This window comes from Mustela nivalis (assembly GCF_964662115.1).
Source record: "Mustela nivalis genome assembly, chromosome: 7".
Taxonomy (NCBI): Eukaryota; Metazoa; Chordata; class Mammalia; order Carnivora; family Mustelidae; genus Mustela; species Mustela nivalis.
Genome location: NC_139026.1, coordinates 106,157,201 through 106,169,201, shown reverse-complemented (window position 1 = coordinate 106,169,201; position 12,001 = coordinate 106,157,201). Strand labels below are relative to the sequence as shown.

Sequence of the window (12,001 nt, the reverse complement as noted above, 5' to 3'; positions counted from 1 at the left end):
GTGGAGGGGAAGGTTTTGAAGCAGAGAAGAATGGCACTTACTGGCACCAGCTACAAGGCAGCTGATTGGTTGCCCAGGAGTTGGGCCCAGGAACCTTAGTTTGACCTTTATCTGTGTACATCATTTTCCTGTGAGGATTTAAAAAACTATTAGTCCAGCGATAGAGACATAGACAGCAAATTACTACCTAAGGGCCACAATGACCTTGGCAGTATCTTTTCTTCGCACGTTCAGCTTTCTGGGTGGGCAGGCTTCAGCACTGCCTGTAAGTCAAGGTTGACCGGGGGTGGGGAAGCCAAAAGGAAAAGAAATAGGAGAAAACAGAGTCTTAGCAACAGACACCTGGGTTCTCCCTATTGCCAGTCCCGCCTCCCATTGGGAAGCCTAAGAAGATAGGTCAACAGCTACCAAGCTTTGGGGGACACTTGCCAAAGGGCCCACTTCCCCATCCAGCAGCATCCTCATGAGCATCCTTAAAACCGATCTGGATCCCCACCCACCCCCACCCCTGTTCCAGACAGGACACCAGGTCCACCTTTGGGTTTTATATTCTTTTCTTCCCCCACTCCCTTCCTCAGGAGTGGGAGCTGGTGGTGCTGGGCAAATTGAAGTGGAACCTGGCCGCCGTCACCCCTCACGACTTCATCGAGCACATCCTTCGTAAGCTGCCCCAGCCGAGCGAGAAGTTGTCTCTGATCCGCAAGCATGCGCAGACCTTCATTGCTCTGTGTGCCACTGGTAGGAGCAGGCTGGAGCTGGAGGGGGCCTTGGGGGGGGGCAGACACATGCTGAAGAGCCCCTTGGAGGGAGGGTGGTCAAGGGCGTAGGGAGGGAGGGGGGATGGGGGTACTCCCTGGTATGGGCCTGAGGGGCTTAGGAGATGGGCTGTGTTTTCCTGACTATCTGAGCTGGTATATTCCTTTTTTTCTCTGCTAAACTCATAAATGGTTTATGACGACAGGTGTGGTAAGGGAAAAAAAAAAAATACGGCCTATAAAAATAATTCTTTATGATGTCTAAAGTGCTCTTTGAAGATTATATATACTGCTCTCTGGTTGTGTTTAAATCTTTAATCTTTTGAGGAAAAGGATGGCTTGGAGATAAGCCCAAGAGGAAATTTGGGGGCTGGGGGCAAATACAGGTTAAAGGAACACTGTCAAGATAAATACGCGGCTTGCCCTGATAAGGGAGGCCAAAGGAGTTCTTTTTACTGTAGGACACATATGTATAGCTGTTCCCTCTGCTGGCCGGGAGAGTAAACTGGGCTGGCTCTCAGCAGGGACTTCAGGTTCTCAGCACTAGATTGCCCTCCTTCAAGTGCTGGTGTTTTGATTTTGGTTGCAAGCTTTAACGTAGCAAACATGACTGGGTTTTTCATAGTAAAAGCTTTCTACCCACCCTGTTGATCCCACAATTGATACATAGTTCTTACTGGCCCATTTGCTTTGCACTTCCCCTAATAAACTAAAGGCAGTGGTTTGACATTGTCTCATGAAACTGAACCTTGGCCAGTTTGTACCATTGTTTTCCTGGTAGTGACCATGAGAGAGATCATGGAACTTAATCTTCCAAAAGAGAGACACTATAGGTGAAGAAGTGACCGTCTGGGCAGATCTTTGGTTTGGGGGTGGGAGGTTGGTGGGTGAGTGGGGCAGGCTGGGGTGCAGAGAGATCCGCCCCAGTTTGCCAAGAGATGTTGAATTTTATAGTTGGGACTCGCGGGGGAGTTAGGGAGTTAACTTCTTTCAATACCTTGTTACATGGTATTCATGAGTTAGTACAGACAGATCACACAGTAGGCCAAAGTGTGCATGCTGTGTTCTCAGTCAAAAGGTCAGGCTTTGCTACTTCTCACTGGATGACCTTGGACAGGCCTCTTCACCTCTCTGAACCTCAGCTTCTGTCTGCAAAACACATCTGTGGGTACGTGAACTGTACAGGCTTTTCAGGGTATTTAGGAGAAGGAAAATCAGAAGGAGACGTGGTGCAAGGAGGTGCTTCATGAGCCCAGGAATGTGTAGACAATGTGTGGTGGCACTCCTTGTGAAAGTACCCCCATCTCCTACTAGGAACTTCATCCAAGTTCAGCAGGATCCCTTGCTCTGCCTTCGCGGGCTGGAGTGTCCCCAGGTACCCACATTGGAAGCCCGAGCACGGGTTTTTTTCCACATTCTTGCCCTTCCTGATCCAGACCCATTCATGGGTTCCATGGCATGTGCGTGTGCCCTGTGCCCCTTTGTGGGAGAGTGAGCTGCCCTTCCCACAGCCCTGACCGGCCATTCTTTGGAGCCCCCCCTGGACAGTAGCCATTCTTCTGCTTCCTCTCTTCTCCTGCTGTCTGACCCGGGGCCCTAGAGGTCAGTCCCTCATTGACTTGTCATTTTGTCTCCCAGGCCCTTCCTCTCCATTGTCATGATTCACTGTGGGGGAGGAGTCAACCCGTCCTTTTTTCTCTGGCCCTAGGACAGCTGACCCCTTGACCCTAAGCTCCCCCATTGCCCAGCTGTTAGCCAGAGTTCTGCTTTGACCTTGTCTCTTGACTGACAGATCTTTTGGGGTCTGTCCACCCATCCCTCCATTCTCCTCTCTGTTCAGGGTAGAGATGGTGGGTAGAATTATCCAGGCATGGGTAGATCTCCAGATTCTGTAAAGGCTCATTCTCTAAAATTGGGGATCCTGCCCCCCACCTCTGACCTTCCTGCCTAGATTCTTGGGGTGGCTGCCAACTTTGTTGCCAGAGTAGGGAGCCTGGAACTCGGGTCCTGAGGACAGAGGTCTGAGGGGTGGCAGGGGAAGTCACAATGACTGCCTTTTGGGAGACTTGAGCTAACCTGGACAGGAAGCGAGGCAGGATAGAAGGAATAACTCCAACCGAATGAAAACCGCAAGCCTTAGGTACTAAGGTACTAAGTTTTAGGTGTGGACTGGTCAGACAGAGGGGCGTTCTCAGAAGATTCCTGAGTCTGGGAAAGATGGGTCTGTCTCACAAGGCTTTTTCTTCCTTGACCTGTGCTTGTGTCTGTATGAAGGACCGGGTTACATAGCAACCTCACAGTGTGGAGTTTTATAGCAGTTGGCTCGACAGTATAAAAGCCAAGGGCTGCTTTTCTTGGAGGAAACATCTCCCACTTAGAGGAGAGACTGCATTTGGGGGCCAGGGGGGACAAATGGTTGACTGCCTAAGACCATCTGGCAAGTAGCGGGCGCAAGTAACCGAGAACCAAAGGTAGGTGTGACACCGAGACCATCCTGTCTGCTCCAGGTGCCTCACAGCTCCCGCCTGGCCCCTCAGCCCAAAGCCGAAGAGGCACATGGAGCCGGGGTTCGCAGGCCTACAAGGTTCTGAGGAGATGATGGGTTCTGAGGAGATGATGGTCAGCCCTGAGGCTGTGTGGCTAGTTGATGGGAAAGCTGGTTGTGAAAGAGCTGGCAGTTCCCTAGGCTGTGTGGGGAGTGCATGTGTGTATGTGAAAGGGGAAGAGAGAGGGGGCAGGAGAGCAGAGAGGGGCCGTGAGAAGGGGAATGAAGCTGCAGTTTTCTTCACAGGCCGGAGGGTAAGATGGCAGCCAGGCCGAGAGGGGCCCTCCCGCCCCCTCCCTCCTCAGCTCAAAATGGCTTCTGGTGGGAGAGAGTGCCTCCGACTGCCCAGTGTCCCTGTCAGGGCCAGTCGTGGTCCACAGGGGCACTGGGGTGAGAAACCGACCTTCCTAACCGCCAGCCCCTGGCATCCATCCCCTTTCCTGAAGCTGTTGACCCTGGGGAGGCAGAACTGAGCCTTAGTGTACCCCTGGTTGTAGCTCTGACAGTAGAGTCCCCCAGGTCTGCAGATGAGGACAGAAGGACCAGAGAAGATGACTCAGGATTGCACTCTGGCACTGGAAGATTCCTGATGCATGATATCATGCTCAACAGAGGATTCCAGTTCGTCTAGAAAGCCGATGACCTTGAGTTTGAACTTGGTGTGGAGGTGGGGCGGAGGTGCTTAACCCCACACGTCCCTCTTTTTGCCTCGGGCGGCACCTCCAGGTGCTGGGCTAAGCTCTTGGCTCCATGCCTGTGAGTAGGCCCGCCCAAGACTCCAGACGCTAAGACCCGAGCCCTAGTGATGATGATACCCCTTGGGTTCCCAATCTTCTTGCCTTTCCCTAAAGAAGATTCATGACCTTCCATCCTGAGGTATAATCATAGCCAGGACCCGGAGAGGGTAGGTGATGCAGCCCCTTATCCAAAAAGGGAGGGGTGCCCTAGTGGTGGCCAAGTGGGGAGACTTGAGACCACCTTCCCTTCTCGGAGCCCTTGCACCCTCTCTGCTGCTGACGGCATGGAAACGTGAGGAAGTGGCTGTTCTTCAGCAGCAAGTGCTCCCCATGGGGACAGGCGGTGGGACAGGGTTCTCTCCCTTCCCATCTGGCGGTAAAATGAATGAGGCGCAGGCTGCTTGCTCTTCTCCAGCCGCTTCCCTCCCTTCCCCTCCTCCCACCAAGGCGCCATATTGGCCTCAGCTTGGCGAGGCATCCCGGGGGTGGTAGGTGAGGTGTGTGCCACCCACATCATTGCTGGGCCAATGAGCAACTGGGATCTTGGCCTTTTTTAACTTCCACCTTGGTGCAGGTCAGAGGTGGGGGAGAGATGGGGGAGATGGGAGACTAGGTCTTCCCTGGTTCTCTTCAGCCTCAGAGCAGATCTCTCTCGCCCCCTAGTGGTGATCCAAAGCACAGAGGTCACTCTTGGACTTCAAGGTCTCCATTCCTATAGCCAAAACAATCCCCGCTGACTTTACAGGCAGGGCCATCTAATCCGTGGTTTCAACCGAGTTTAGCTCAGAGCTCTTTCTTCAGTGAAATCTTACCAGGGCGTGCAGATACCAAGTCTGAATACGAAGCCCTCGCTGCCCTGTTCCAGATTACGGAACCCAATGGGGCCCTGGAAGTGCCTGTGGCGGTCTTGGGAAGTTTAGGTGGACTATGGACGTCACACAGCTTGGTGGTGCTACGGCTCGGACCTATCTCTGACCTGAGCTCGCTTTGGGGAGCTTTTCTGGCACTGCTGATAGGAAAATCGCCCAGTTTTCCTTTGTGGGATGTGGGAGGTGGCCTTAAGGAGCTATTCACATTCTGTTAAGGTATAAAGAGCACTGGGTTCACAGTCCAAAGGTCTCACCTTAACCCCAGGCCCAGGATCAGGCATTAGACAGATCAAGAATTCATGGATTCGGGGAGCCTGGGTGGCTCGTTTGGTGAAGCATCTGACTCTTGATCGTGGCTCTGGTCATGATCTCAAGGTTGTGAGATCGCAGCCCTGTGTCAGCCTCCGTGCTGGGCATGGAGTCTGCTTAACTAAATTCTCTTTCTCCCTCTGTCTCTGCCCTCTCCACCACTCGCCCCCGGCACTTGTACTCCTCACACACACACACTCTCTCTCTCTCTTCTCCCCAAAAAAGGAAAAGAATTCATTGATTTCACCTGTAAAATGAAGTGTTTTGAAACTAATGACTTTTACGTTGGTTTTTATTAATACTTCACCACTACTACTTAGATGAGTAAGCAACCAACAGAGCTGGGATTCTCCTCAGGTGTGCTCCTTGCCTCCCCCACCTCCCCAGGAGGGAGAAGGTCGTGTCAGAGGCTTCTAGTATGTGGCTCTGGGCAAACCACACCTGAGGGAATATGGGGGCACTGGGAAGGGAGTGGCCGGCTTCTGGCTTCCATTTATTGTATAGGGGCCGTCGGGTTTCTCCCACTTCTGACAAACCAGCACGAGGCTTCGGGGACTCGATGAGGTCACTTCTGGGATAGAACACAAGTGATAGTGAAAGATTCTCTAGGCAACACAGAGCCCTCATTCTTCCCGGCGGTCTCGGCACGGTGGGGCTGCTGTCAGCATCCGCCTGGAGCCCAGGAATACAGGGCCCTTCCTCCTCAGGCCTGCTGATGCTGAACCGCATCTCCCGTTGGTCGGGATTACCTCTCACAGTCCCCTGGAAGGTTCCCGTGGTCAGAATAGTGGTGGTAGGACACGGCTTGCTTAACAGGAGCCAGGCACTGTGTTTTTGCATGATTATTTTAGTCCCACCCTCAGAACAACCCTACGAAGTGGGTCCAATTATTCTCCTGATATGCTGGTGAGAAGATGGAGACTCAGAGAGGTCAAGTATCTTGCCCATCTTCACACAGCGGGCTGGTGGTTAGTCCCACCCTCAGAACAACCCTACGAAGTGGGTCCAATTATTCTGATATGCTGGTGAGAAGATGGAGACTCAGAGAGGTCAAGTGTCTTGCCCATCTTCACACAGCGGGCTGGTGGTAGGCATCGGCCTCCCCATACTCCACCTTCCAGCTCTCGGAGCCGCTTGGCCCAAATTCTTCCCATGTCCTCAGATAGTCTTTGTTTTTTTTTTTTTTTGTTTTTAAGATTATTTATTTATTTATTTGACAGACAGAGATCACAAGTAGGCAGAGAGAGAGAGATTGAGAGAGAGAGAGAGAGAGGGAAGCAGGCTCCCTGTGGAGCAGAGAGCCTGATGCGGGGCTCGATCCCAGGACCCTGAGATCATGACTTGAGCCGAAGGCAGTGGCTTAACCCACTGAGCCACCCAGGCGCCCCCTCAGATAGTCTTTGTAAGTATCTTCATGCTTCTGTTCCCCTAAGCACCCCCTTTCTTTTGAGAAGTTTCTTTACTAGCTACCCATGTGGTATGCACCTTGCCATCTAGAATGCCCCATGTGCCGTGTGTTCTGTTACTGCATTTTTACGTCTGGGGTGGGGGGTGGAGATTAATCCTTGCTTCCGGCAATGGGGAGAAACACTTGTGATGACTCTGTAGGAATGGATCACTGGCCAATTAATTGCCTCTATCTCAGCTGCGGAGGAAGGAGGGTCTCAGAAGTCACCTTTTACCATTCCGGGTGGGCAGCGGAGGATAGGAGTAGACCCTCGCCCCTGGATATGCTTTTTGCACCAAGATCTAGCTTGTTGGTATTTTTGACCAAGAGAGATAAGAGATTTATGAGAGATTATTAGTTGGTATTTTATTTTTGCCGAAGTAAAATAGTATTAGGAGGAAGTTTTACAATTACTTCTGTTTCTTCCGTACGTTTACGTACATTTTCTGTGACTCCTACTTCGGTCACCTGCACGTGCACGTGTGTATTTTTTTTTTTTTAAAGATTATTTATTTATTTATTTGACAGAGAGAGAGATCACAAGTAGGCAGAGAAAGAGAGAGGAGGAAACAGGCTCCCTGCTGAGTAGAGAGCCCGATGTGGGACTCGATCCCAGGACCCTGAGATCATGACCTGAGCCGAAGGCAGCGGCTTAACCCACTGAGCCACCTAGGCGCCCGCACGTGTGTATTTTTATTCCTATATTTCTGGAAGGTTGTCATCTTGGTCATAGCATGTGTGCATGATGTTGAACTCTCTGCCCACTCCCCCTGGCCAAGTGGGTAAGTTTGAACCCTCTTCAGCCCAGTTACGTAGCCAAAGTTTAAAGTTTCCAGGACTGGCTGAGTGGGTTGAGTGAAACTTTCCACGGGTGAGTACAGAAGTTAAGTAACTAGAGCTAGTACAAGGACATGACCCTTCAGATATTTTATTCGGGTGTTTTCCTCTCTGCTGTTTCCCCTACAGACAGAGAGGGGGGTGTCCCTGAGTAGGGTCCTGGGGCAGCCCCTGAGGCCATGTGGAACTAGCAGTGCTCTCTGGAGAGAAATGCCTTGTGACTTCCCCAGCCAGTGGAAGCCATGCTCTGTTCTATTGATGCTTGTTGCGTTTCTTGGGAGTGGTTCTCATTCTAGATCCTTAAGGACGAGCAACAGAGAGCTGGAAGGCACCTGGGGGGTTAGCCAGCTCTCAGCCTTCTGACTTATTGGCCTAAACCATGAAGAAAGAAAGGCATTTTATAACACAACTCAGGATATACATAAATGGACATCAAACTGCTACAAAAGTTTCTCAAGACAGTATTTACTCTTACTACATAATTACTTCCTGATACTTTCTATCCTGTTCTGTTCGGTTAAACAGCAACAAAAACAGCCCACAAATGGGTTTCATGACCCAACTGTGAGGTGCAGCTAGAAGTCAGAAAAACACAGATCCAGCCGCACCCTCTATTAGACAAATGGAATGCCAGGGACTGGAGGAGGCAATGACTCACCCAAGGTCCCACAGTCTGGACCCGCTTGTAGTGCTAATGGCACCTCCTTTGGACTTACTCAGAGGGAGAGCCTAGCAGCTGCTCACGAAACTTGAGAAAGTCCCTGGTTTGCTCCCACGGTGTTGGGCAGAGGGGCGGCGCAGTGGCTGCCCGGCTCCTGTAGCCCTTCTCTGGCAGGGGGAGCGCTACCCAGCCTGAGCTGCCCAGAGGCAGCTAGCTTCTTGTACGCATTACTCCCCACTTCTGGAAGGCAGAGGACAGTAACCCCAGGAGGAGGCCCCTCCGCGTTTTCCTAAGCAAAACACGAAGTGGTGAGAGAAGGGGAGGGGAGATCCAGTCCTTCTGGCAACGTTAGCACCTGCCGCACCCCAGGACCACCCGGATATACCCCCTGGCTTCCAGAAGTTAATTAGTTTGCTAAAATTAGGAGTCAGTTTTGCGTGCAATTGGACAACAAAAGATAGGCATGTGTGAGGTGTTCTTCCTGGTCGGAGGCCTGGGACAGAGGAAAGGGAGGGCCAGGGATATCCTCCTGTCCTCCCTGCCAGATGCTCCCACCCAGGGCCTTTGTGGGCCCAAGGCCATGGGCTGGCTGCCTCATCTGCATTGTGAATGTCACAGGGGGAAGCTAACGAGGTTATTGGGCAGAGAAACACTCCTGTGAGCCCATGTGGAGGAGACCTACAGCAGAGCAGGAGGCAGGGAGGCCGCCTTTGGCACCGACCATGGGCATAGAGAAGGCACGGGAGGAGTTAGTGGACAGCAGGCGTGGGGCAGAAAAGAACGCTGTGATATGCATCCCTCAGGAGGCAGAGATGGGGAGTGGGCTAAGGAAAGAAAGCCAAGGGGAAAGACAGACGGACAGACGGCCGGGCTCGCTCTGTTTGTGGGATTCGGCCAAGATGGGAGGCGTGGGCACGGTTCAGTGGATCGGCAGAGTCGCCGAGAACACCACCAACTCGACGCTGGACAATGGAGTCCTCATTAAAGCGCTTTAATGGAATATGTTGTTTAACAGGGCATGGCACAGGAAGAAGGGGAAATACTAAGGTACACTCCTTTTCTAGTTCAGCCTAGTGGTGATGCTATAACTGGAAGTGTGACCCATGTCCCCCTTCTGTGTCTCCCTCCCGCCTGCACCCTTGCACAGCTAGAGGCAGTGAACTCTGGGGTAATGCTATAGAAGCGGAGGTAGCACACTGGAGGATTTGCTCCACTCCAGGACTGACCAGAGACAGTAACAGGGTAGCGTCCTTCCCATATGAGCACAAGGCCCAGGTAAGGGCCCTTCCAGCCCTCAGAAGTCCACCCCTTCTCTTCCCCCATGTGAGGGTAATTGTGCGCAGCTTATGCGGTGCATTTGTGGGTTACGGACGGGACTGTGCCCGTGGGTCATTAGTAGCTCTTAGAAGCAGTCACAGCAGTCAGGTGGGGTGTCGTCCTCTCCTCCTGGTAACTGGGAAGTAGGTGATCTTGGTCACCTGGCTTCTTTGCAAGAGTGCGCAGAGGAACGGGAGGTGTTTGGTCTCCCAAGCTGAGCCACGCATAGGAATATCCCCTCTGTTTGCTTTTGGAGAAATGACAATGGATGAGGGTTTGAGCTCCTTAAATTTATCCTCATTTTGTACTTCTCTTTAGTGAACTACTCTTTTCTTCTTTTTTCCAGCCAGAAAATGGGAACTTTGGGCCCAAGAGCCGTAAAATCTAAACCAAGTCACCCATCTGATTAGGGTGCAGTGGTGCATACTGGGTACCTGCTTTCTCTCCTCGTGTTCTAAGGGGCTAGAAGTTGGGGATTGTGTGAAACTTGGCCCTCATCCCCTCCATTACTGCCTCTCTCACTTCCTTTTTTTTTTTTTTCTCATTTCTTTGTTTAAATAAAGTCATCTTTTGTTTTGGGCCGTATTAGTCCTTGCTGACTGTCCACAAAATAACAGGGCAAGGTAACATCAGGATTATTGGTCTTCATAAAATTGTACTCGCTTGTATACTTTTCCTGCCTTCCACCATCTAGATCCTTTGGTCTGTCTCACTTATATGGCACCTGAGCGATTCATCTCCGACCTCTCTGCTCTGCTCCTGCCATGACCCTCTGAGGGGGAATACATCTCACTCACCTTCCTGCCCCTTGTCCCAGACAGGGTTGTGGGGACCTGAGTCCCCTCTCTGAGAATTCCCTGTGTGTACTCAGATAAGCTCTCCAGCTTCTCTGCCTCCATTTCCCCATTTGATTCGGGACCTTCCAGAGTGATGGCAAATAAATAAAGGGTATCTCGGGAAGGAAGACTCAGGAGAGGACGTGTCTGTTCGTGAGGATCACCTGTGCAGTCGACCTCTCACCATCCTCTTTCTGAGGATCTTCAGGCTGGGGAATCCCCAGATCCAAATTCTTCCTGGGCCTTGACCCTCTGCCTCTTGTTCTCACAGACTTTAAGTTCGCCATGTACCCGCCATCGATGATCGCAACTGGAAGTGTGGGAGCCGCCATCTGCGGGCTCCAGCAGGATGAGGACGTGAGCTCGCTCACTGGCGATGCCCTGGTCGATCTGCTGGCCAAGATCACCAACACGGATGTGGTAGGTGGACGCCATCTTCTTGGTTAAAACCAGATGTCTCTTTTCTCAGCTCAGGGAAAGAGATACTTGGCTTGATGACGGTGTGTTGGAGGTACTTTTTACATTTTTAAATTTTCAATGGTGGTTTCTGTTTTCCAAGATCCAGCCTCCCAGTACAAAATTCCATAGACGAGACTTCCTCCTAAGGTTTTGAAAGCCAGTGTGCCGTAAGATAGAGAAAAGAACCTAGCAAACAGCTATGAGGTGGGAGGAGGGCTGTTTACTAATGTTCCTCCGTGGGCTTCCCCGTGGGTCTGAAGTGTTGCTTCATTTCCATTTATGTCCATGTCCTCAGGCTGCTTCTCCCCCACATTGTCAGGCGCGGGCTCTGCTTACACCCACTCAGGCGGAGACCCAGAGGAGAGAGGGCTGGAGGCCGGCTCTGCTTCACTGGGGGTTGGGTGGTAGAGGGATCCAAGAGGTGCCCCACCTCCGGCAGGGTGTCTGGCCTTGACACACCTCTCAACCCCACCCGCCTCTCACTTCCCTTTTGTTTAATGTGGTAATGGATTAAGAAGTGCTTCTAAGAGAATAAACGGCCATAGTAATTCAAGGAACTATTATTAGCTATAGATATTTCCATTCTTGTGCCGGTGGACTGCCCAGAGACTCTAACTCTGCTTGCCAGAATTTGCAGCTCCTTAGAAGAAAGGTCTTGAGAGACCAAGGTCAAGCGAGGCTCTGATTCAGCTGGTAGGAAACGGCAGTCCTTCGAAGGTCCAAGCCAGTGTGACTCTGAGAGGTCAGAGAGGCCGCTCCTGTGTCCTCCAGCCGAGGCTTTCCATGGGAGGTGTGGAGAGGGCTGGGAAACTGGCTGGGGGAGGGGAAAAGGTCAGCAGTGGAGCCTGGGCTAGAACCTGGAAGCTCCCACTCCCCCCGCCAACCAGGGAACGTTGCACAGTTGCACATCAACCGTAGCTCCTGGATCTTTTTGTTTGAGAAAGGCCTCTGCTTTGAAGACAACTGGAGAATCCTATCAGCCGGGAGGCCCTGGTGTGTCCCCATGGAGAGGCTCAAGATGCAGGCGAGCTTCACAGCCCCCCCTCTGGATGCTCCAGGGAGATTCGGAATGCCTTGCTGTGGGACTAGATTGAGTTAAGAGATAACGTGGCTTACAGGCCTGTGGCTGATGCCCATGGGGATGCTGATGGGAAGGCTGACAACTCCGAGGGCCTAGAGCTGCAGCTTGCTGGCTTTCTTTCCTCCCAATCTGTATTCTGCTTTGGGCT

The 12,001-nt window shown here is 51.9% G+C and overlaps 1 protein-coding gene across 1 annotated transcript in view; it reads left to right on the top strand.

Moving 5' to 3' along the window:
- The window catches only part of CCND2 (cyclin D2), a 30,475-nt gene that overhangs the window by 4,662 nt on the left and 13,812 nt on the right, over positions 1 to 12,001 (top strand). Inside the window, exons 3-4 of the mRNA XM_082737983.1 lie at positions 579 to 738; positions 10,585 to 10,733. Of these exons, the coding sequence (XP_082594109.1) occupies positions 579 to 738; positions 10,585 to 10,733 (309 nt within the window). The remainder of the gene's footprint in view (positions 1 to 578; positions 739 to 10,584; positions 10,734 to 12,001) is intronic.